General features: G+C 35.6%; 1 protein-coding gene across 3 annotated transcripts in view; it reads left to right on the plus strand.

Moving 5' to 3' along the window:
* The window catches only part of PHIP (pleckstrin homology domain interacting protein), a 107,353-nt gene that overhangs the window by 46,692 nt on the left and 38,830 nt on the right, over positions 1 to 21,831 (plus strand). For all 3 annotated transcript variants that reach the window (XM_059842570.1, XM_059842571.1, XM_059842572.1), the window contains exons 16-20: positions 8,047 to 8,175; positions 13,227 to 13,452; positions 16,361 to 16,498; positions 17,531 to 17,714; positions 18,369 to 18,492. In XM_059842570.1, the coding sequence (XP_059698553.1) occupies positions 8,047 to 8,175; positions 13,227 to 13,452; positions 16,361 to 16,498; positions 17,531 to 17,714; positions 18,369 to 18,492 (801 nt within the window). The remainder of the gene's footprint in view (positions 1 to 8,046; positions 8,176 to 13,226; positions 13,453 to 16,360; positions 16,499 to 17,530; positions 17,715 to 18,368; positions 18,493 to 21,831) is intronic.

A 21,831-nucleotide genomic window follows, 5' to 3' on the forward strand; every position in this document is an offset into this window, starting at 1 on the left:
GAATTATAAAATACAAACATCTTCTACTTTCAACTATAGAATTGTAAAATTTTAATGTCTTATCCTGTCTTACCAACCTGACTCATAGCTTGAGTTTGCTTCTCTAATGTAGTCTCTCAAATATGATGATTCAGTGCTTGTTATCAGAAAGATGAAAATACTGAGCTCTGGTTGAGAAAGCTGGTCAGGATTTCTTAGCAAGACATGAGGACCAGGTATTTAGCGTTACTGACTTAATGTAATTGTTTTACCACAAATTCTAGAGAAAATACCCCAAAGGGGATAATTTACCACAGCTTGTTTATGTAGTTTTCAAACCAACATGCGTTATGCCTCTCTCAGAACTATTTAATTTTTAGTTAAAGGGTTAAATATTGGAACATTAAAAATCAACTAATTGTAAATTAAATTTTTAACATCTATACATCAATGTCAGGTACATGAAGTGCGACACTTTTGGAAAGCTGTGGTGGTTATGTCTGGTTATTCCTGAAATACTGTTTGTGAAGAAGAAAAGATTTACTTTGCTGGGTGACCTGTGTGTGTTACTTGAGAAGATAAGACTCCAGCATCTGCTTTTTCACTTTAAGAGTTACAACATGACTGTATTTCCAGCAGTTACCACTGCAAAAGTTAGGTAGAAGAAAAGGTGTGTTGGAAGGATCTTGGATTGGTGCAGGACCGCTCATTAAAACCTTATTTACTTTTACCTCTGCTGTAGTAGCTTTCATTTGACTGCGTTCAAACTTATGCAGTGAAGAGTGCTTTCATATGATTGAGAGAATATACACACAAACTTATTTTTAGATCTCTTGATTTTCTGGCGAATCTTGAAGTTAAGACTTAAGCTCTTATGACTTTGCTATAGTAAAGAAAAAACTCTGACTTGTATTGGTCCTTAGTTTTCTTTTTCAGGTTGTTTCTTTGTTGAGAAGCCTTGGGCTGAAGAAACAAAAAGTGAATTTGATAAGGTTGTTTTGAAGGTGATCTCTGAAATTCCTTTATTTCATTTGATTGCCTTTGAAAACAATTGGAGCAATAGAATCAGCAAGCAGATACTAACCCACCTTGTAAGGTCATCTGTATCTGGTTATGTGAAGGTTATAGCTGTATCTCTCTAAATGCTGCTTTTATTTAAAATGATGTAGTAGTTAAGCAGGTTATACTTAGATATGCTGGCATAAAATCAGGAAATGGGGTGATACATAATTTAACAAAGCAGTAATTGTATTTAAAACATAAAACTTGTTTTTGAAACTGAAAATGTGTATTGCCATGCATCTGGTGAGAAAGCTTTGAAGCAAGTGAGTACATTCATGCTTACTTTGTTTTACATTCACTGCGTGAAGTTACCATGGTGAATATATGCCTTTTCATAGACAGATACAAGTAAATGTGTATAAATGCAGTTAATTTTTTATATTATATTTGTATTATATATTTAAAAAACTCAACCAAAACACACAAACTCAAAAAAACATCAACCCTAAAATCATCTCACACCATGATGTTAACGTTGAAAGTTATGGCTACACAGAAATTAAGGAATAAGATGGCTGAAGATAATGTCCAAGTGTTTTGTCCCCAAGTCTGTAGCAAATTGATTGTCTAATGTAAAGTTGTCTGGTGCTATTCCTGGTTTCATGCTTTTCTTTCCAAGTCTTTAATTACTTTTCTAGGATGTATGGTAGTTGCATTGCATGATTCTTTTTTAAGCCTATACATTTTCTCCAACTTTTAAACAATGTATCTTTTGAAAAAAATTTAATAGAAGACTTTCTTAGCTTTTGAGAGCTTTGGATATGTTTTATATTTATTTGGAGTTATTAGCATAAGCAGTGACAGAAGTCATCATGTACAGAACTTGGCCATAAAAAGGTCAAGTTGAAGCAAGCTGCAAGAATTTTCCTGATTTCTACAATGGAAATTGTGGAGGGTGTAATTTTGATCTTATTAACGGAGAGTCTGCAGTACAGTTGAAGAATCAGATTGTCTGGATGCAGTGATGTGTTGGTTGTCTACTTGCCCTATCTCTCTGCCCTCTTTACACATTTTATGTTTTTATAAATCAGTCAAAAATATTAGAAACCCCATGGAGGTTGTAGTAGGAATGTATTTCATAATGGCAATGATGTCTAGTTTTTGTGAATTTGGGCACACACATTACCTGTTAATGACTGTTTTAATGTTTTAGTGCAGTTTAATCCTTGTTTTGTTTAGAATTTACCGTCAGTGTTATGGCATTAACTGATTCAGGTTAAAAGGGTTTCTTCCTGCAAGTTGTCAATCAAGCAGAGACCACTGAGTTGCAATTGGATTTTTCTGTGTGCTCTTGCTCCTTCAGAGAGATGGTTGTTGACTGTCCTATATTTTTAGCTTTAAGTGGACACTTCATTGCAGGCAGTTCCTATGCTATGGCTACTTATGTCTGTGTACCTTAATGTTTTTCCTGCCCCATCTTCTGAAGTCTGATCTTCCACTGATCTGTGTGATGTGGTTTCTTATTTTCTAATTCTACTTCAATGCAAACTGGCAAACTCTAAAGCCATGATAGCATTATCATATCGCTTACAACATTGTTTCCTTTCCTTTAAACCTATTAGGCCTACCTAGGTCTTTGTTAGCAGCTACTTGATTAGTTTTAGGCTAAATGACATACCAAAAGATTGGAAGTCCTTGTCAAAATAACAATGTGAAAGATCAGGTTCTATTTAGAACACCTCAGCAGAATGCTCTGTGTGTGGATTTTTTGCCATACAAGGTGATTTTTTTGGACTAATGTCTGAAAGGCATGTCTCTTGCTTATATGAACAGTGTAACTTCCAGTGGGAACTAGAGATGTGCAACAATATTTCTTATGTTGTGGCCTTCATAAAGGCTTTCACTTTCAGCGGAATTATGCAGGATTGTATTTTTAGGTCAGGTTTTGTAGTTATGTGAAATACAGAATGACTTAAGTAAGGTTATGGATGCCTTATTTTGAATCAGTTTATCTATAGTCCTACTCTAATGGTTTGAAATTTTGAGAGATTTCACCTTTGAATAGCACATCCTGAGAAACAGACTTTGGAGAACAAAACCAGCAGAATGCTCTAGTTGTTCAAGTAGAAGAAGCCAATACTAAGTTTGTAGGATGTATAGTAAGAAAAACCTTTAACAATAACAAAAAAAGCTGTAAATAATTTATATGTGTGTATATATATATATATGTAGAGAGAGAGAGAGCGCCTTTATATAACTTCAGGCATCCACAGGGTGGGTGACCTATCAGACCTTTTAAATGACAGATTTATTTTTCAAGACATATGCAGCATTTCTGAGTAAATAAGTGACTTGGCTGGTAGGAAGATAGAAACATTTTTAGTGAATATGTTACTCTGAATTTAATTATTCCTTGTCTTCTTCCTACCATTTCATCTCTTGTTACTGCTCTGGGAGCAGTGTTGAAGATCTGCTGTTTTTTTTAAAAATTTTTGTAAACTAGTTTAAAAAGTAAGTCTGCTTTCCACTCCTCCAAATGAGTAGCAACCTCCTTTAACTTTGCAGAAAGTCGGTTATCTGTCTGATCTTTTCTTGGCTTATGGAAGCATGTTGTGATTGAAGATTTTTTCTTAAAATAAAGGAGAGCACGAACCTACAAAGGAACTTCCAGATATTTGGAAGCTGGTTTGACTTGAACAGTTATGATGTAGTTTCATTACTTATAAAAGAGATTTTAATAATAATTAGTACTGCTTTTTTTTTTTTTTTTCTACTTTCAGAAATTTGTTCTAGCATAGCATTGTTGTCTTTGTTAGAATCTGAATTTCCGTTTTCAAGTTTGGATGTTGCTTGTAACTTATATTCATTCATTCCTATGCATGTAAGTAGAGAAGTTCTCATCCTCTTTAAGGTATTCTAGTATGGTAATTCTCTTCCTGCTAAAGGTCTTTTAGTATAGTCATACAAAATAGTCCTCTCTTCTTAGCATTTGTATAAAGAAGCTGAGCTCTTAGATTTTGTGTTATGAGTGACTCTGTAGCTGTTCCTCTTAGAATTTATTCATCTTGAACATGGGAAACAAAAAGTCTGTACTGCTTTGGAAGATTTTGTTCTTAGTGTTGACTATTTGTCCAGCTCATATGCACTTTCTTTTCTGGATGCACTTCTGGTCTGGTTTAGAATTGCAGTTTTCTTTTTGTTGCTGCATTATATGTACTGTATTGCAAAGAATACCCAGTGATCTTTTTCCCTGTATTTCCAACTAATTGCCTCAGTTCCTTAACATGAAGGATGGAGTCTTCCTCAAGCTACTAGAGGTTTTAGTTCACTGATTTTTATTTTTTTTTAACCTTTTTTTTAAACTGTGCTGGTGATGAGTGTTGGAAGATATTATAGAAATGTGTAGTGTTATTTTATGTAGACTGAGTTTCATTATTTTTTTTCTGGCAGTAAATGGGCTAGTAAGTTATTTCTAATAATCTTATTAGGTTCGTGCTCTGTTGCATTTTGTCCTGTTGGCTTTTAATTGCTTAAATTGATATCATTTATGCTGTCCCAGATTTGTTCTCAGTGGATGATTCACTAATGTTCATTTTATCAAAGGGCTCTTATTTTTTATTTAGTCAATAACAGAAAGGCCTGGCTTGAGAAACTTTAGTGTTAGCATCCTTTTAGATGTCTTTCCGAAATCAGTAACTGTTAACCTTTCTTTATAGTTGGCCTACTCTGCATTTCTCCTACTAATCACAATCATTTGAATCAAGTTTAAGTATCATATTATGCCTTTGAAATCTAGGTAGGTTGAATGAATTATATTTTTTTGTCATTAAAAAATTACTTATTTTTCTGAAGAAAGTCTCCTAAATTTCTCTGGTCCTCTCTACTTTATTAATTTTTCAGCTTATTTGAATTTTTTACTTCCATGTCTTATACTCCTCTTGAAAAGTAGGGTTTGGCTGTTTCATACTATCTATTGATAATAGGTCAAAAAGGCTTATTAGTGAGCTCGCTATGTTAAGTGTTATTATTCTGTTTTCATACAACAAATAATTTTTATACATTTAAGACATTACTTTGTGTACAAGCTTGACAGCTCTATTGTCCCTGGTTTGGGGCAAACAATAAGCTTTCCTCAAAACTGAGAGGAAAAATCTTCCCATTTTCATTCTCTTATTTCATCATCATTCCTCCCTTCTGGATACACCAATGTCCACATGTTTCCTTGCTAGTGAAAATATGGGCAAATTGGACTCTTAATTCTTGGAGCTAAAACTAAAAATTATCTTAACTTAGTCCTCATTGTATAGCATCACTGGTTCTTCCCTGTTTAGCTGAAAACTCCATGCTACCTGCTTTGCTACCAGGTGCGTCTTGTTCACTTTTCACAGCCTTTTGTTGTGACACAAACTTTGTTGGAGCACTGGAACAGGATGTAAGAGAAATCGGGGGCTCCCCATCCCTGGAAGTGTTCAAGGCCAGGTTGGATGGAGCTCTGAGCAACCTGGTCTAGAAGATATCCCTGCCCATGGCAGGATGTTGGAACTATGTGATCTTAAGGGTCTTTTCCAACCCACATAATTCTGTGATTCTGTGACAGCTCTTAATTAGCCAGTGCTTTTTCTGTACTCCTGAGCAGCCTCTTCCCTTCACAATTGATATCCTTATATGCAGCAGGGGAAGGTTCAAGACAGAATAAGCACTCTAAATCTTCTTGGGATACAGTCTTTATGTAGTTCTTGCATCTCTGATTTAAAAGAGATGGACAGGGGAAGGACAGCTTCCTTCTTGCTGAAATTCTTTATCTAGCCTGCTGAAGTAACAGCTTCACTGATTTACTACAGCTTCCCTTTTTGCAGCTTAACGTTTAGTGTCCATTTCAAATTACTAGCTCCTCTGTGTTAGCTTTATTATGGAAAAAGATTCTATTGTAAGTTGTCACTTATTAATCCTGAAGTAGTTTTATGGAAAATTCTACTAGGTAGAATTTCATTCTCTGGTCACTCTGGTTGACTTTGTTCTTTAATTTAGAATAGTAATTATATCTTGGAAGGTTAACCTCAATGATAGTTTTTGTTCCTATAAGAATCTTTATTTCCAAGTATTTGTACTTCAGACTTGAAGGTTTGTGCTGAAAGGTCTTGGAGTTGCCCTTTCTGGAAGCACTTTTTAAAACCAAATTCTGGTCACGTTTAGATTAAAACTATTTGCACTGTACTTGTCCCCAAATAGTAGAACACTATTCTTTTCCTTTACATAAGAAGGGAATGTTTTCTGATTAACTCTCTAATTTCCAGAGGTTTCTTGAAAATGGTCCATCCCAACCATTTCTTGATGGAAAGGATTAAAAAACTCATCGTCTTAGTAGTTGGATTTTTGCCTTCTGTTTATAATTTTTCCCCTTGCCGTGGTTAACAAATGGTTCTTCCCACAACATGTATTGTTTTCCTTGTAAAACAAAAGGTAGTCAAAACTTAGGCTGAACCATGAAATTCTATTTATGAAGGACTACAACAATAGGAAGCTTGATACTGCTGTTTCCTTTGTTGGAGGAAGGGTAAGGGAACAAAAATCTCTATGTATAAAATTTCTTTTCCAATTTTTAACTGTGTTTCTGCAAAGCTTATTATTGTGGTGAAATGCTGTCTGCTTTCCACCTGCTTTCCCAAACTGTCTCCCTTTAATACAGCAAGCTTTCTGTATGCCAAAAGCAGCACAAAGTTGTAACTTTTCTGTGGTAGTTGGATCTTGCTTAGACTAAATTAATTCTGCATTCCTGACTGCTGTGATGTTAGTGTCACTTGCTTGAAGTTCTGTTTTTATTTTCCATCTCTTTCTGTGAGATACTTCTGTTCATTTCTTCTGGAATAATGGGCAAAATAGAACGTAAGACTTGCATTGGTTTATGTTCCTCTTCTGCTAGTCCAGAAACTCATTTGACTTTTAGGGAGATTACCTGTAGTGAGAAAGACCTGAAAGCAATAGATGTAGCAGCCTCTCTCACTGGGGGGGATGTGCAAGGGTGTGGATGTGTTTTAAGACTGTGGGGAAAAGATTTAGAATTCTTGCCTTTGTCTCAGCCTGTAAGAGATTGAAAACAGTAGGTATCTCACAGGATTTTTGAGGCTTTGTTAACTTTTTAAAATAATGCTGATGGCCTCTGGAAGGTGCTGCAGAAGTGCACAGCATTACTGTCTGAAGGCTGAATATAATTTTTTGTTTTGTTTTGTTTTCTTTTTTCCCCTTTCCTGGCAATATATAGGTGTGCCACAGTTAGGGAAAGAATTTTGTTTGGTGTGTCTTTAAAGAAAATGCAAAAGTGCTGTGCTGGGGAGAATAGAAAGGGGCTTTCTGAAGAGGTGCTGAAGACATGAAAATTCAGAGTGGTGATTGGTCACCTCTGCTTGATTGACAGGTTGCAGGGAAAAACAAAAACCCATTTGTTCTGGCTTAATGGAACTGGAAAACAGAAAATGAGTATCAGGTAAAAATTCCTTTTTTAAAATCTTTGCAGTTCTCCTATAAAAGGTGGAGTTTTTACACAAATTTACTCCTTCCCCACTCCGATAAATTAGGAGTAGGAATTACCGAAACAGATAGTTGCTAAGCTGTGTAATGTGGGTTGTCTATGTCAGTGCGTTTTCCAGGGGGCAGGTGTTGTGGAACACCCCGCAGCAGCCACTGCTGCTGGGGTAGCTTAGCAAGAAGGCAGAGGATGGAAAGGGTGTAGTGACTAAGCCCTGCACTGGGCCCAGCTCTCTGGTTAGGCTCATTAGCAGGACGTTCAAGGGGAAGCTTTTATTTTCACTTCCTATACTGTGCCTGCTTTGTGGATAAAGTCTGTCAGTTTCTACTGCTATCAATTTGGAATCTTTCATGAGCATTATTGCAAAATTCACTGAAAAATGAATAGTTAAAAAAGTAAGCTTTCTTTTAAAGTAACTTCCATCTAGCAGTATACTGTCATACATATTTTATAATAAATTTCAATGTCAGCACCACAGTTTGAGAATCATAATTGAAAATTATTAATTTCTGTTAATTATTTTGTATGTTGATGTATTTCAGATTGAAGGACAAGGACATGGTGCAGTTTTTGACTGCAAGTGCTCGCCTGATGGACAGCATTTTGCATGTACTGATTCTCACGGTCACCTTCTGATTTTTGGCTTTGGTTCCAGTAGCAAATATGACAAGGTACAGTGCAAGATGTAAATTAAAATGTTTGTCTGTGTTGAATGCATTTGTGCAAACTTCTTCAGAGCTTCATTTCAAGAGGGCATGTCTTGACACAATTTTGAGCAATTAATATGGGATATTTGGATGCCTGTTGTTGACAATGAGATTTTTTTCACTGTCTTTTTTTTTAATTATAGAAAAATTCTGTTAAGCTACTGTTTACATGAGAAGTTCAAGATAATAATGATAATTTGAAAACAGAATTCAAAATTAACCAGACTAACCAGTCACTCTCTACTCTCTTAAATGACAAAGTTACAAATATCTACTAATGGTTTGACATGGATAATGGGAATAAGCTGCAGTGGACCTGATATTCCACTGCACATTCTACTTGAATTTTGGATTCTTTTTTGCTTCCTAACTAAGCCCAAAAAATGGGTGTGTAATAGAAGTAATTCCTGCTATCTGTATTTAAGTATTGCATAGCCTGTGAGAGAATTATTTATAAAAAATGTGCTATGTTTTAGTGATGCAATTTTATGTCTGCTAATGAACTACCATCATGGGTACCTTTGTGCTTATACAGCAATATTCCACCATTAGTGTGATTTAAATATTATATCTTTATTCTAATGTCTATTATCTAATGTCTATTCTAATAGTCTACATTGTGTATTCTGAGTGTGGGTGTCTTGCCACAGACCCTCATGACTGTAAAGATATGTGGTGTTGTTTATTTTCCTTTGTGGAGGAACGTGCTCTGGGAACCATACAGGTTTGGAGTGTCCACAGGATCTTAGTTCTTCATTTACCACCCAGGAAAGAAATGAGGTGTGTCTCTTCTCCCTTTTCCTAAGACTTAAGTAGACCTATCTGCTCCATTTCAGTCTCTGCTTCTGGTAGTTGACACTCCAATGCTGTTGGTGGAGTGCTGTTTTTTGGATCCTGCCTCCTGCTTTGGATCTTTGGGCTCAGGCAGGTTTTGAAAGCATTTTGGTGAATAGCAGCACAGAGGGACCTGAAGGAGGGAGTGCAAAAGGAATTTTAATCTTTATCTTGTAAGCTACTGGATTTCTTTCTGTAGTCTTACAGAAGGATTTGCATTTGGAGATTTATTTTTTCTCCTTGTTTCTCAACTATGATTTGAAGTCCTTACTACTAAGCTGCTGTTGCTATCCCTCAGTTATTACTATGTGCACTTCCCCTTCCATTCCAAGTAAAACAAATAAGGAGAGACATCACAAGCATGGAAAATCAGGATTATCATATAATTTTCTTTGTGTTTCAGGATTCTTACTGTTCCAGACTTTAAGTCCTGTTTTAATAGGAACATTTTTCTTACCATATCCATGGATCGTTTCAGGTTTCTTTTTCTCTCCAATTGTTTTGGAAGAATGTAGTTCTCTGCTACTTTGAAATGCTGGAAATAAAATTGAAACTGAGTCTTTTGGTTATGATAGACCAGAATTTTCATTTGTGCTGCTATTTGAGAATTTACCTGTGAAAGATTAAATGTGTTAGTAGAATGAATGCAGTTGCTTTTCCGTGCTTGAATTCTACAGTCCCTTGGCTCTCTTGCGGTTTTTGCTGCAGCCCCTGAGAAAAGATTGTTTTAAACTTTTCACTTATTGAATGATTTAAAATAATCCTCTACAGCAGTTGCTGTGCCAATTTTAATCTTGGCATTCTTCATCATAGCAGAAATGGGAGGAAATAGGACTTATTTTTTACCTCTTTAATCTCAGTCTTCCACTCACAGAAAACTCAGCTTGGAAGTGTCTGGTGTCTTCCATGTGTGGTTTCATCACCTCTGTTTTTGTCTGACCTGATTTATGGGAAAATGTTACTACAGGTAGGTAGGTGCTGGAGATGGCGGGGTTTTTTTCTGTCTTTCTCCCCTCGGATACTGGGGGGGTGGTTCAGACATCTTGTCAGACTATGATCTGGTAGGGTATGTGTTTTTTGGCCTTTAAAATGTTTCCCTTCTCTCTGGGGAAATGAATTTTACAGAAGAAAGAAGCGTGGCAACCTGTCTTGCATTCTTGCATTTTGGAATTGACAGTGATTATAGCTGAGATGGTGTTAATTCTACTGAGAGAACAAGCTCTTATTTTTCTACATCTTTGTTTTTTCATGTCATGTTCAGATACTATCTACATTTCCTAGCTGACTGGAACCAATGCCTAGGCTTTCTTTCCCCTGCAGTGTGATCTTGGCCACAATGAAGGTGAACGGGGTGGGGTGTTGGTTTTTTGTTTGGGGTTTGTGGGGGTTTTTTGTGGTTTTTGGTTTTTTTTGATGATACGTATTTTTTTGAGGTCATTCTTTTGTGGGGGAAAATAAAAAGAATAAATGTGCTGCTTGTCTGGGGTTGCTTGAGCCAATCTCAGCTGAAATCTGAGTGTGTCATCACCAGAGTTGAGTTCACTGTCAACAGGGCATGTGCACTTCAGAAGTTCTTGATTAGGTGGAAACTTGTCCAGGAGTGACTAGCAGTTTTAAAGTGTAAGGTACTATTCTGTTGATTTTAAATCATAGAATATTCTGAGTTGGAAAGCACCCACTAGGATCAAGACCAACTCCTAGCTCTGCACAAAGCACATCATGTGCCCAAGTGCATTGTCCAAATGCTTTTTGAACTCTGGCAGGCTTGCGGCCATGGCCACTTTCCTGAGGAACCTGATCTCTGAGCTTTCTAAGGCATTTGTTCTTGCAGACTGCCCAAACCACAGTACTTAGCTGCAAGTTGACAGTTCCTGTATGGTGGATTGGTGCAGTACTGGGGAAAACCTCTTTGTGTAACTGTGCCCATTTGGAGAAACTGAGCATTCTGAATGTGTGATTGAAGGAGACTCTATCTATAGAGCTCACACCTTTTGGAAAGCTTTTGTGCTCATTCCCAGGCTGGGTTTGTGATGTCATGTGAATAGAAGACTCATGCGAATGGTGATGTGATATCATCCTATTGTCATGAATTTGATCTCTAATAGTATATAAACAAATAAGTCTCCTTGTTAATACTTCTTGCTGGTTTTCTGATGGAATGTCTAATTCTTCTGATTTTTCTTAAGATAAGACATTTTCCTCGATTCTAGTAGGGATATTCTACCTGAGAGTTGAATTCTACCTGAGCCTGTGTTCGCCACGAAATGCCACATTATCTTATGGAGTTGAAAATTGTTATTTAGTCTCCCTATTATACTTGATTGCAGTATAAGGTACCACAGAAGTGTAACTGCAACAGTCCCCTGTGATCTTGTACCAGGTCTTCCCTTTGCTCACAAAACCTGGGGTACAGACTACACTGTACAGCCAAGACACAACATAGTAAAACTTGGGGTTGTATGACCTTGCCATTTAAAACTCTTTTTTTCTCAGTGTGGGAAGTACTTAGTAGGAAGACTTATACTAGGTGTAAGTAATGCATATTCTATTATGATTTTCACGGATAAGTCCTCCTAGGGGACCTCTGTCTATCATATTGAGCTATTGTGAGATGAAGAAACAAAGGTGTTAATCAGGCCTTGATTCTGTCAGTCAGACACATGAAAGCATTTTTATCTTTCTCATTCAGCCTCTGTTACCAAAGAATCTAGCAGCAAGATTTCATCCAGTCAGCTTTTTTACTGCAGTGGGATATCACCTTGTCCATATGTATTTTGTAAGAGTAGTCTTTTAAATCTCTGAGGTGAATTATTTTCTATTGCATCTTTTTTTTGTATCTTTCAAATTTCTTCCTCTTGTTATTTTTCTGAGTTTTTGTGAGGTCTAGAGCCATGATATCTCTGATTTTTTTTTCACAAGTCTTTTTTTAAAATCTGTATCATATGGATGCACTTTCTGATGTTGTAATTGACAAATGTCTGCTGTCATCTTTGTTCCTGGTTTTCTTGCTTCCAGGGTGGGAGGCATTTGTCATTGAGAGACCAGACCTCCAAGTAGCTGCCATAATCTCTGCCTTACTGATTTCTACTTAACAAATTACTGGAAACTGTGTTAGGGATTGGTTATGATAGATCATACTCTCCAGAAATCAGAGGATGTTCTATGACAACTTAGGCATTCCTCTCTCCATGCTCCAAAGACAAGACTTTTTAAGATCTCTATGCATTGAGGCAATCATGTAATTGTTCTCATAATGCACTGGAAATCTTAATTTGTGTGAGTGATGATTTTATGATTTGATTTTCACTTGTTCATTTAGTTCAACTGAATACATGAGCTGCCACAAGGTTTGCTTGCCAGTAGGTGGTCCTGAGATGTGTACTATATGCGTCAACTTCTCTCCTATTCACTTCTTCTTTTCTCCTTGCACTTCAATATCTTTCTTATTGCACAATACTGAGATACCTGTTCCAGTGAGGGATGGAGCATACATCTTTTTATATTTATTTGGACAAAAATATTCTTAAGTCTTGAGGGTCTGTGGAAAGTCATCTATAATAAATTAGGAGCAGGTAGACAGAAATAAAAAAGAAAACTTCAGGTTTTATTTATAAAAAATAAAATGAGAAATTCAGTTTTTATTTTGGCTTTATTTTATCAACTGAAACTTTTCCTGATATCTAGCATTATAGTAAGGATATATATATTTTGATGATGTTAAAATATTTGGCAATGCCCTCATGCAATAAATATTTTTCCTAGTCTTCTGTCTGCACCATATCTCATAAGTCTGTGACACAATTTTTTATTATCAGAAAATTTATTCATATATTCAGACTGTAGAAGAAAATTTATAAACTAATACATTAATGCTGTATTTGGTCAGATGTCTTCTCATAGTTAAATATTACCCCATTCCCCTGTTCTTTTAATGCTTTCCACCCTCAAACATGTGGATTATTCCCTTTGCAGTGTTATATAGAGAAGAGTACTTTGAAACAAAATAATAATGGACTCATTAAATTTTCCCCTTTCAACTGAAATAAACACATCAGCTTATAGCCCTGTTTTTTTGCAAAACTGACCAGGAGTACCACTGTTAAAAATACTTTTGGCAGTTCTCTTCTGTATGCTTTTGTAATAGGTTCTTTAAAAAAATTACAAAATGACTTTGTTTACAGATAGCAGATCAGATGTTCTTTCATAGTGATTATCGGCCCCTTATCCGTGATGCCAACAACTTTGTCCTGGACGAACAGACACAGCAGGCTCCACACCTTATGCCTCCCCCATTTTTGGTTGATGTGGATGGCAACCCTCATCCTGCAAGGTATCAAAGACTAGTTCCTGGTCGTGAGAACTGCAGGGAGGAACAGCTTATTCCTCAGATGGGAGTGACATCTTCAGGTATGGAAAATTTCACTTCACTGACCAGTAGTCTATCTAGTTACCTTCAGTTGTTCTACACTTTCACTTTGTCTTTTTTCTTCATTTATGGGCATAGTAGTTCATGTAGTGTGGAAGAATTGCAATGTCTTTGGCACTGATTGCTTGTGACAATTTCATTTACAGTATTGTCATCAATCAAGTTGGCACTAGTTGATGCTACAGCACCAGTTAGCTCGGAGTTCGTTTCATTACTGGAGCAATATATAATGCTGTGTGAGCTCTCAGTTATTTCTTTGGGATAAGATTTCCTGCTTTAGAAAACCTAGGAAATAGACTGATCTTCCACAGATCAATTAGAAAAGGTAACACTTCCAAGAACAGAAAAATTAGGAGACGTCTCTTAAGCTTCAGTGGTTTGGTTAAAGAGCTGAAGATTTGAAAAAGATACAAAATCTAGGAAGTTCCTTGAAAGTTTTATTGTCCTGCACATGACATGAGAAGAACATGCGTATATTGGGCCAATGGCTGGCTGTTGGAAACTGCCTAAAGGTGTTTCACATGAGTAGGGATGGAAAAACAATGCCTACTTATTAAATGTTACAAATTTGATATTAGTATGAATAGCAAACAGTGACTGGTGAAAGTAGCTTTAAAGGTTTCCAAAATAAGCATTGTTAACCATTTGGATACTCTTGAAAATATGTGAAAACTGACTGTTCCTGTAAATTGTAGTTTATATGTTCATGATACTTAAATCTGTGGTGTGTCAGACATTCCAGGAAGGGTAACTGAGAGTGTTTTTACCAAAAAATCTCTTTATCCTTATTTGTAGATGTCAGGATTATAGGGCAGTGAATATTTAATTATTTTTGGGGGAGGATTGCCATATTTCCTCCAAAATTACAAGAAGATATGCTACTTGAGAAGCAACTGTAAGGAGGAAAATATCCTTCCTGGTGAATGTAAATTTCTTAGATAGTGGCTTTGAAACAAAATTTAATTTTTAGGGAAGGATGTTACTTTACTTCATTGTTACAGTTAAAGCGTGAATCCATTGCATTGTGAAATTCTCCAAATTTGAAAACGTCCTGGGCACATTCTTCAATATATCTTGAAACAAGTTAGACTCCACACACAGACCCAACAAAACTAAATTTAGTGGTCTGTCTGCATGACACATGAATGCCTATAGGAAGATGATGTCCATAGTATTTTGTTTGATAGCAGGGAGTCATCCATCAGCTTGACAGGTGATGAACAGACACAAGACATTTTTCTACCATTTTACAATATAGCAACAATGCAGTTGTATGCAGACCTAAACATTTATATAGTTTATATGTTCCCTTCCACTAAGAAAGCTCCTTTTCTTTCCGAAGCTTTGTTGTGGGATTTGATGCATCTCACTCAGAGCTCTGACCATTTATTTCTCATTAGGTTTTCTGTAGGGATTTCTAAGAGTAGAGGGAATTCAGATAGTCATACTTGATTTACTGCCTTGATGAAAATGAAGCTCCTTTAAACCAGAAGTTTTGAAAAAATAAGTTACACCAGTGTATTTATTATTTCACTTAAAAAGAAACCACTTGCTGTTTCTTGCTAAGGCATTGTCTCAGAGGCTAGATACATAAAAACATTCATTTTTTTTTAGATAGCAGTTTCCTTATTTAAGATCATTCTTAGGTTATTAGTAGTATTTCCTATTGTTCTCAGTAGACAGTATGTCTGCTCACAGGATTGACAAATTATTGTCTCACTTACCTGACTCAGTAAACATCCAGTTGTAGTTATACCAGAGCTCATTCTATTATTCCAGGGTTCTGCTGCTTTAGGGAAGTGGACTTCAATAACCTTTAAAGCCTGAGAGCAGTATCTTAAATATTTAAGGTTTTTCTGCATACTGTTAAGAGATAGCAGCTTCTGTTCAGCCACAAAATCAAAGCTCTTCATTTCATAGCACAATTACTGTAATATATCTAGTCTTTGATCTTGCAAAGTGCGGTTTATACTGTGATATTTCTTTGGAGTCATGCTGGAAAAATAATTTCTATATCTTGTTTCTTTGAACACTGTTATTCCTCATTATGAAGTTTTACAAGTTCTGCTTCTCTTGACTAGAGCTTCCCACCATTTCACTCCACCATCTCACTATTCTGTGTGGAGATGTCTGACTTCTTTTTGAATCAGTACTGTAACCCTTGTCTTTTTCTCTATACCTCTCTAACTGTTTTTTGTGATCATGTATCAAGTATGAAAACAGGTTTTGTGTTGTTCATGCTTATGTGCTGTGTATTTTACTTGCTGCTTAGAAACAGTATTATCACCTTGTAATCACTTCTTTGGAACTGTTTCCTATCTTATATTCACAAGACCTACCCAAAAGGAGGTTTCTTGGCTGTTTTACATACCAAAGAAAATTACCATTACTTGATCTGTGTGGTCATTATGTCCATGTGGAGCTCAATTAAACATTTTTACTGCTTTGTTTTCTACAGTATAGATAATTGTTTTCTAATTCAGTTAGACCTTCTTGATGTGGTTCTTTCATTGAAGCTTATAAAGTGGTTTTTAATGCATTTCAGGCAGGCTAATCTTGCATTTGAACAATTTGCATTGACTGAGCTGACAAACAACAGTTGTATTAAGCTTTTGTGGCTTGCTGGCACTTGATCAAATTTAACCTTTCACTAGAAGTGATGTGTGGTCATCTTGACCCTGCTCCAGAAAATAGAATGCTCTCAAATATATTAAGAAAAGAAGTTGTCCTGTTTTAAGAAATGGCTGTGAGAAAAATAAGCATTAGTTTATAGCTACACGTGATAATTTACTGTACTTGTTTCAAAGCTAAAACTTAAATGAGCTGTCTGTAACATTAATTTCCTAGAAATTTACATTTGTGTGTTGTTCTGTATATTTTACTTCACAGGATTGAATCAAGTTCTTAGTCAGCAAGCAAATCAAGAAATTAGTCCGTTGGATAGCATGATTCAAAGACTTCAGCAAGAGCAGGACCAGAGACGTTCTGGGGAGGCAGGAACCAGTAGTACCAGCCGGATAAGCAGAGGTAGATCACTGGGGGATTGGTGTTGAGGCTGGGAGCTGGAAAACATAAATCCCTTTATATTGTTCATGATCTGTGCATTTTGTTGAACTGGTAGAAAGAAGGTATGCAGCTGTAGAAAACAGTACAGCTTTTCCATCAGGCTTTTTTTGCCTTTTGCAAAATGTTGGGCTTCTTAACATTACAGATTTATCTTTGTTATTGTCTCCTTACTCAGGGAAATGCAGAGCTGTGTTCCCTTAGGAGTAACTACCCTACTGTTTAATCTGGAACTGGCCATCTAGTTGTTTGAAATCTGACTTCTTTCAAATAAGGACACAGGAGGAAGAAAACTGGAAGGAAATACTTATTTCTCTGCTGAGTTGTTCCATGTTTCAGTATCTTGCACTAGAGTACACAGTCGTTTTCAGCACTTTAAAAATTATGGTTAGCAATCCACTAGAGTAATCAGGATTAGCTTGTGACTGTAAGGATATGGAAAAATGTTATTTTGCTACTGTGTAGGTGTTTGAAGGCTCTTCTTGCATGTGTGTGTGGTTTTGTTTTGGGTTGGTTCGATTATTTTTAATCTCTTGACCATTTCAGTTTTCTGTCTCTAAATTTTACAGCTTGATTCCTAATTTCCAGGGTTGAGGCTTCCTTTTTTTTTTGAAGGTAGAAGACTGTTTAAGGAGCACACTGATTCAGTGAGATAGCTCACTGTTTTATAATGCAGATCTAGAGTGCAGTAGCAATAGTCAACTTTGCATAAATGTTTTCAAAGGTATTTTTAAAGAAGCAAACATTTACTTCACTTCAGATTGTTGGTACACCTGCTTCTTTTCAATGTGAATTTTTAAACAGAGTGCTACAGTCCAGTAGATGTTTGTGCTGTGTTGTGGTGACTGTAGAAATTGCTGAAATACTTATACTCAGTATGAAGTTTCTTTTGAAGTAGTCAAGTAAAGCTATTTTTTCCATTTCATTCCAAGTCTTTCTTTTCTAATGCTTCCCTAAGAATTTCAGATTGAGAACTATTGCTTTTTGACTTTTTAGGATCTGTGAGCTCTACCTCAGAAGTACACTCCCCACCAAATATAGGGTTAAGGCGCAGTGGACAAATTGAAGGTGTGCGTCAGATGCACAGCAATGCACCAAGAAGTGAAATCGCCACTGAGCGGGACCTCGTGGCTTGGAGCCGCAGGGTGGTAGTACCTGAACTGTCTTCTGGTGTGGCCAGGTAAACACAGATGGAGAACTTTACTGTGATGAACTTAGTTAAATGGAACAGTTTTGGAATTCCTATCGCCATTCACATCGTCATTTTGTTTTCTATTTTGTTATCTCAAATTTCTATAAAATCGGTTTCTGTTTGAAATCACTTGTTGGTATATCACTTGAAAAATCTTGTAATTCCAGAAGGATTAGGAATAAAAATTGTCCTTTTAATGAATGACACAGTAATTGAACTTGTATAGGCAATGGAATCTGGTGCTTCAATATCTTCTGACTTGTAGCATGTGATTATGTTCTGTCATTATATCGTGTTTTATGGCTGGAATACTGACCTAAACTATTAGGTGCCTGAGATGAATTTTGATTTCAAAACTGGAACTTTAATTTTTCAGTAATTACTTCTTGTGATGAATACTTAAATTAGTAAGTCAAAAAACCTGCTTGCCATAGTCAAGCATAAGCTGCTCTAGTTTAATGAAGTAAGATAAAAATCTTTGTTTGAAAAAAGCTAATTTTAAAGTCATATGCTAATTGTAAAGAGAAGAACCTCTGCTCAAAGAATGGTATAGATGTTGAATGTCTATTCCTTGCTTTGGAGTAGATCATCTTAGTTTTAGTAATGTCCTTTAAATTTAACATCTCCATTTTCTTTTTTCAGTAGGCAAGAAGAATGGAGAACAGCAAAGGGAGAAGAAGAAGTAAGGGTGTATCGATCTGAAGAGAAAAGAAAACATGTAATGAGTCACATTCCAAGAGAAAACAAAATACCTACTTTCCCTAAGGTAAGCAGTCCACCTGTACCTTATCACAGAATGAAGCATAAAATTAAATTCAGCAAGTTTGGTCATATAAATTTAGATTCCTCTTCTCAGTTTTAAATTTACAGACCAGGGTACAGGAGTTTGTTTGCTTCCCCAGAATGAGGAAGCCTGTCTGTACTGATGTTTCAATATGTTCTTAATAATAAGCAACATGGATTGCTTTCAGAAGTGGGGAGAAATCCCTGCAAATCTGGTGTTAGGAACATTATTTGCTGTAGGGAGTCTGTCACTATTAATCAATACACCCTGCTGCTGTCGTCTACTGTTTGGTATACTGTTCTGTGGAAAGGTTCTATTAAAACTCAAGTCACAGTTCTTAAGTTTAACAGATTAAATAGATATCTAAATAGATAATTGGCTATTTTCTCTCATAGTACCCTAAAAATCATATTTTGGCCGTTATGGGCTATATCGAAGTCATGCTTTTTGCTAGAGCTGGGAGTATATTTTCAGAAAAGATGAAAGCAGGATAGGTTAAGTAGAAGGAAAAAAGTTGTAGTAAGAATTAGATTGTCTTAAGTGACATGCTTTTTTTAAAATATGACTTACAAAAGATTTCAATCTTGCATATTCTTGCTGGTTACAAAAAATTGAAATATATATATTTTATGTTTATAGACAGAATTTTAAATCGTCTTTGTTTAACATTAGTTTTATCTATTAATTGCACATGCGTATCTATGCTTTTCTAGCTAAATAGCCAACTATGTTTTTGTAATAAAGGAAGTAAATTTTAGCAATGGTAAAGGAAAACTCCTGCTTTGAGTTTCATAGTATGCTTAATATGGAGGAGACTCTTTTCATCCTCAATCCAAAGCTTGTAAAATACAGCTTTCAGGATCACCTGCAAATTGTGGCAATTGCAATTGAAAAGTAAAAATCACTTATGGGATTTAAGGTGGAAAAATGAACAAATGAAATAAAAAGAACAAGTATGCAAAAGACTGCAGCTCCTAAATTCATTAGAGTACCTTACTTTATGCCTGTGAAGGAAGGAACTGAGTTTGAAAACAATCCAAAAATAAGTAAATTTCAGATGCTTCCTAGTGATTCTGTAATTTTTAATAATGATGAATTAATTTTATATGTAGTACAGAGAGTTTGAAATGAGCAAGTTTATAGTTGATATTAAATTTGAGTATTGTTTTGCTACATTTTTCACAGCCAACCAAAGTAAATATTTCAAAAGAAGTAATGTGAACAGTCCCCTACTCACAGTTCCCTAATAATTTTAAATTTCTTTAATAAATTTATTTCTTACTTTTTCTTTAAATTTCTTTCTTGTATTAAAATTTCAGTGCATTGCTATCTTAAAGTGGTGCTGCTGCACTCTTTTCTGTTCTGCAGGCACCAACATTGTGTGTTTTCCCAAGATACACTGAAAGAAATTTGTTCACTTTTGTCTCCAGCTTTTATAAAAACATAGAGGCGGGAAGCTTTATGCCACGTGGCAGGATTTATTAGTCAAATACCAGGAGATCAGAAGTCTTTAACTCTTTTTTTTCTTTTGGGAATAATAGCAAATGGGCCTGACAAATTCAGATTTTAAAAAGGTTTTTTCCTGTCTTGAGGGGATGTATTTTGGTGCTGAATTATACACTTTCTTTTAGTTTAGTTAAACAGTTGCACTGCTCAAGGGTTTCTATTTTTTTTCCTTGCCTTTTGCTGCAGCCTAGTCAAAAGATCCTTCCTGATAATGTGAATTCATACCAAATTCACACCAAATTGCCATTAAATTTCTAATTGAGTTACAGTTTTCTTCTAAAATATCACTAGGACATAAAAGTTTAATAGAATAGGCTAGCTAGTCCAGCATTGGGGTTTTAGCAATTACTTTTATGATATCTTTGAAACAAAGAAACTTTAAGCAAATGGTTTTTTTTAAATCCAGTTAAAAAAAAATGTTTTTGGTCTTCAAACTATAATGGTAGCACTGGATATTTTGGGCCCCATATTTTTATTCTAGATATTTGTCCTTGAAATCCTTCAGAGCAGCTGCTCCTTAAGAATAACCTTCTTCAGTTTCATATATTTACACCTGGGGGGTTCTGTGAACTGGATTCTGGATTCTCAGAATGTGAGAGAGATAACTTGTTAAATCCTTTAGTCACTTTCTACCTTTGTTCTGAGGAAATAATGAAAAACCCCAGGCAACTGTGGTCTTTTCATATGAGTATGTCAGTAAATTTTCTACATAAACATTACTGATATACTTAGTAATACTTTCAGAACACTTAAAGCCTTCATAAACCCTACTGAATACTTTTTTATAACACCTTAGAATAAAAAAGTGGTATTCTTCCATAGCTGATTCTTTATTAAATACATCTCTTTTTGGAGGACTTAGACTGCTGAGAAGTACACTAATTCAAATCTCTTCAGTAAAATCTCAGAGGGATTCAGAAATAAGTAGATATCCCATGGGCTTTAAATAAGCACGTTTCAAGAAGAAAAAGGTGTTTTGTCTTGAGTGATTGAGTCTCACAATTAAATTAACTGCTCAGATTTTCATGATTTTTGTTGTTGCTTACAGTTAACATGAGCAACACTTCTGCTCAGGAATATCTGAGCAACAGGAGCAGTGAATTGGAATTGTCATCTTCTGTAGTGTTCACAATAAATTCAAATAAACACCTGGGAAGAGAAGCAAGATTGACTGCAATCCAAAAACTGTTGTGCAATGTTTTTAGGGTTTTAAGTAGAAATGAATAACTTCATTATAGTTGCTCTTCTGTTGCTGTTCTTTTACAGTGGCAGTGTGACTTGAAATACTAACTCTGTTAGGTTGAAGATTGAACTGGAGAGTACAGTGTAAAATCTTTCTTTTCCTTGAGAACATCCAGTAGGTTTTGATACTGATTCCTTGTAAGTTATACTACAGTACTGTTGCAAGACTGTAGTCCTTATTGCATAGTGAATTCTTACAGGTTTAATGAGAGAATTTATGAGCTAAAGGAGATGGGGAACACGTCCAACAAAATAGAGGGCATGACATTTTCTTCCAGTAATCTCTAAACCTAAGAACTACAGCATCAAGAATTCTAGAAAATGTCTCACTCTATAGAATTGTTAGCTTCTCTGGGAGCAGAGTAAAACAAGGTTTGTAATTGAAACATTGTCTTCATAGGAAAATTCAGTCACCATTAATAAATACTGGTTTTTATAGCAACTTTTGAAATGTATCAGGTCTATTCATATAATAATGATAATGATGAAATAATACTTTTTTCTGTTCCCTTTTTCCCTTCTAACAGAAAGAAGTCAAAAATACAGAAGTAAATGAAAAGATGGGCAGAAATG

The sequence above is a fragment of the Haemorhous mexicanus genome, chromosome 3, assembly GCF_027477595.1.
Source record: "Haemorhous mexicanus isolate bHaeMex1 chromosome 3, bHaeMex1.pri, whole genome shotgun sequence".
Lineage (NCBI taxonomy): Eukaryota > Metazoa > Chordata > Aves > Passeriformes > Fringillidae > Haemorhous > Haemorhous mexicanus.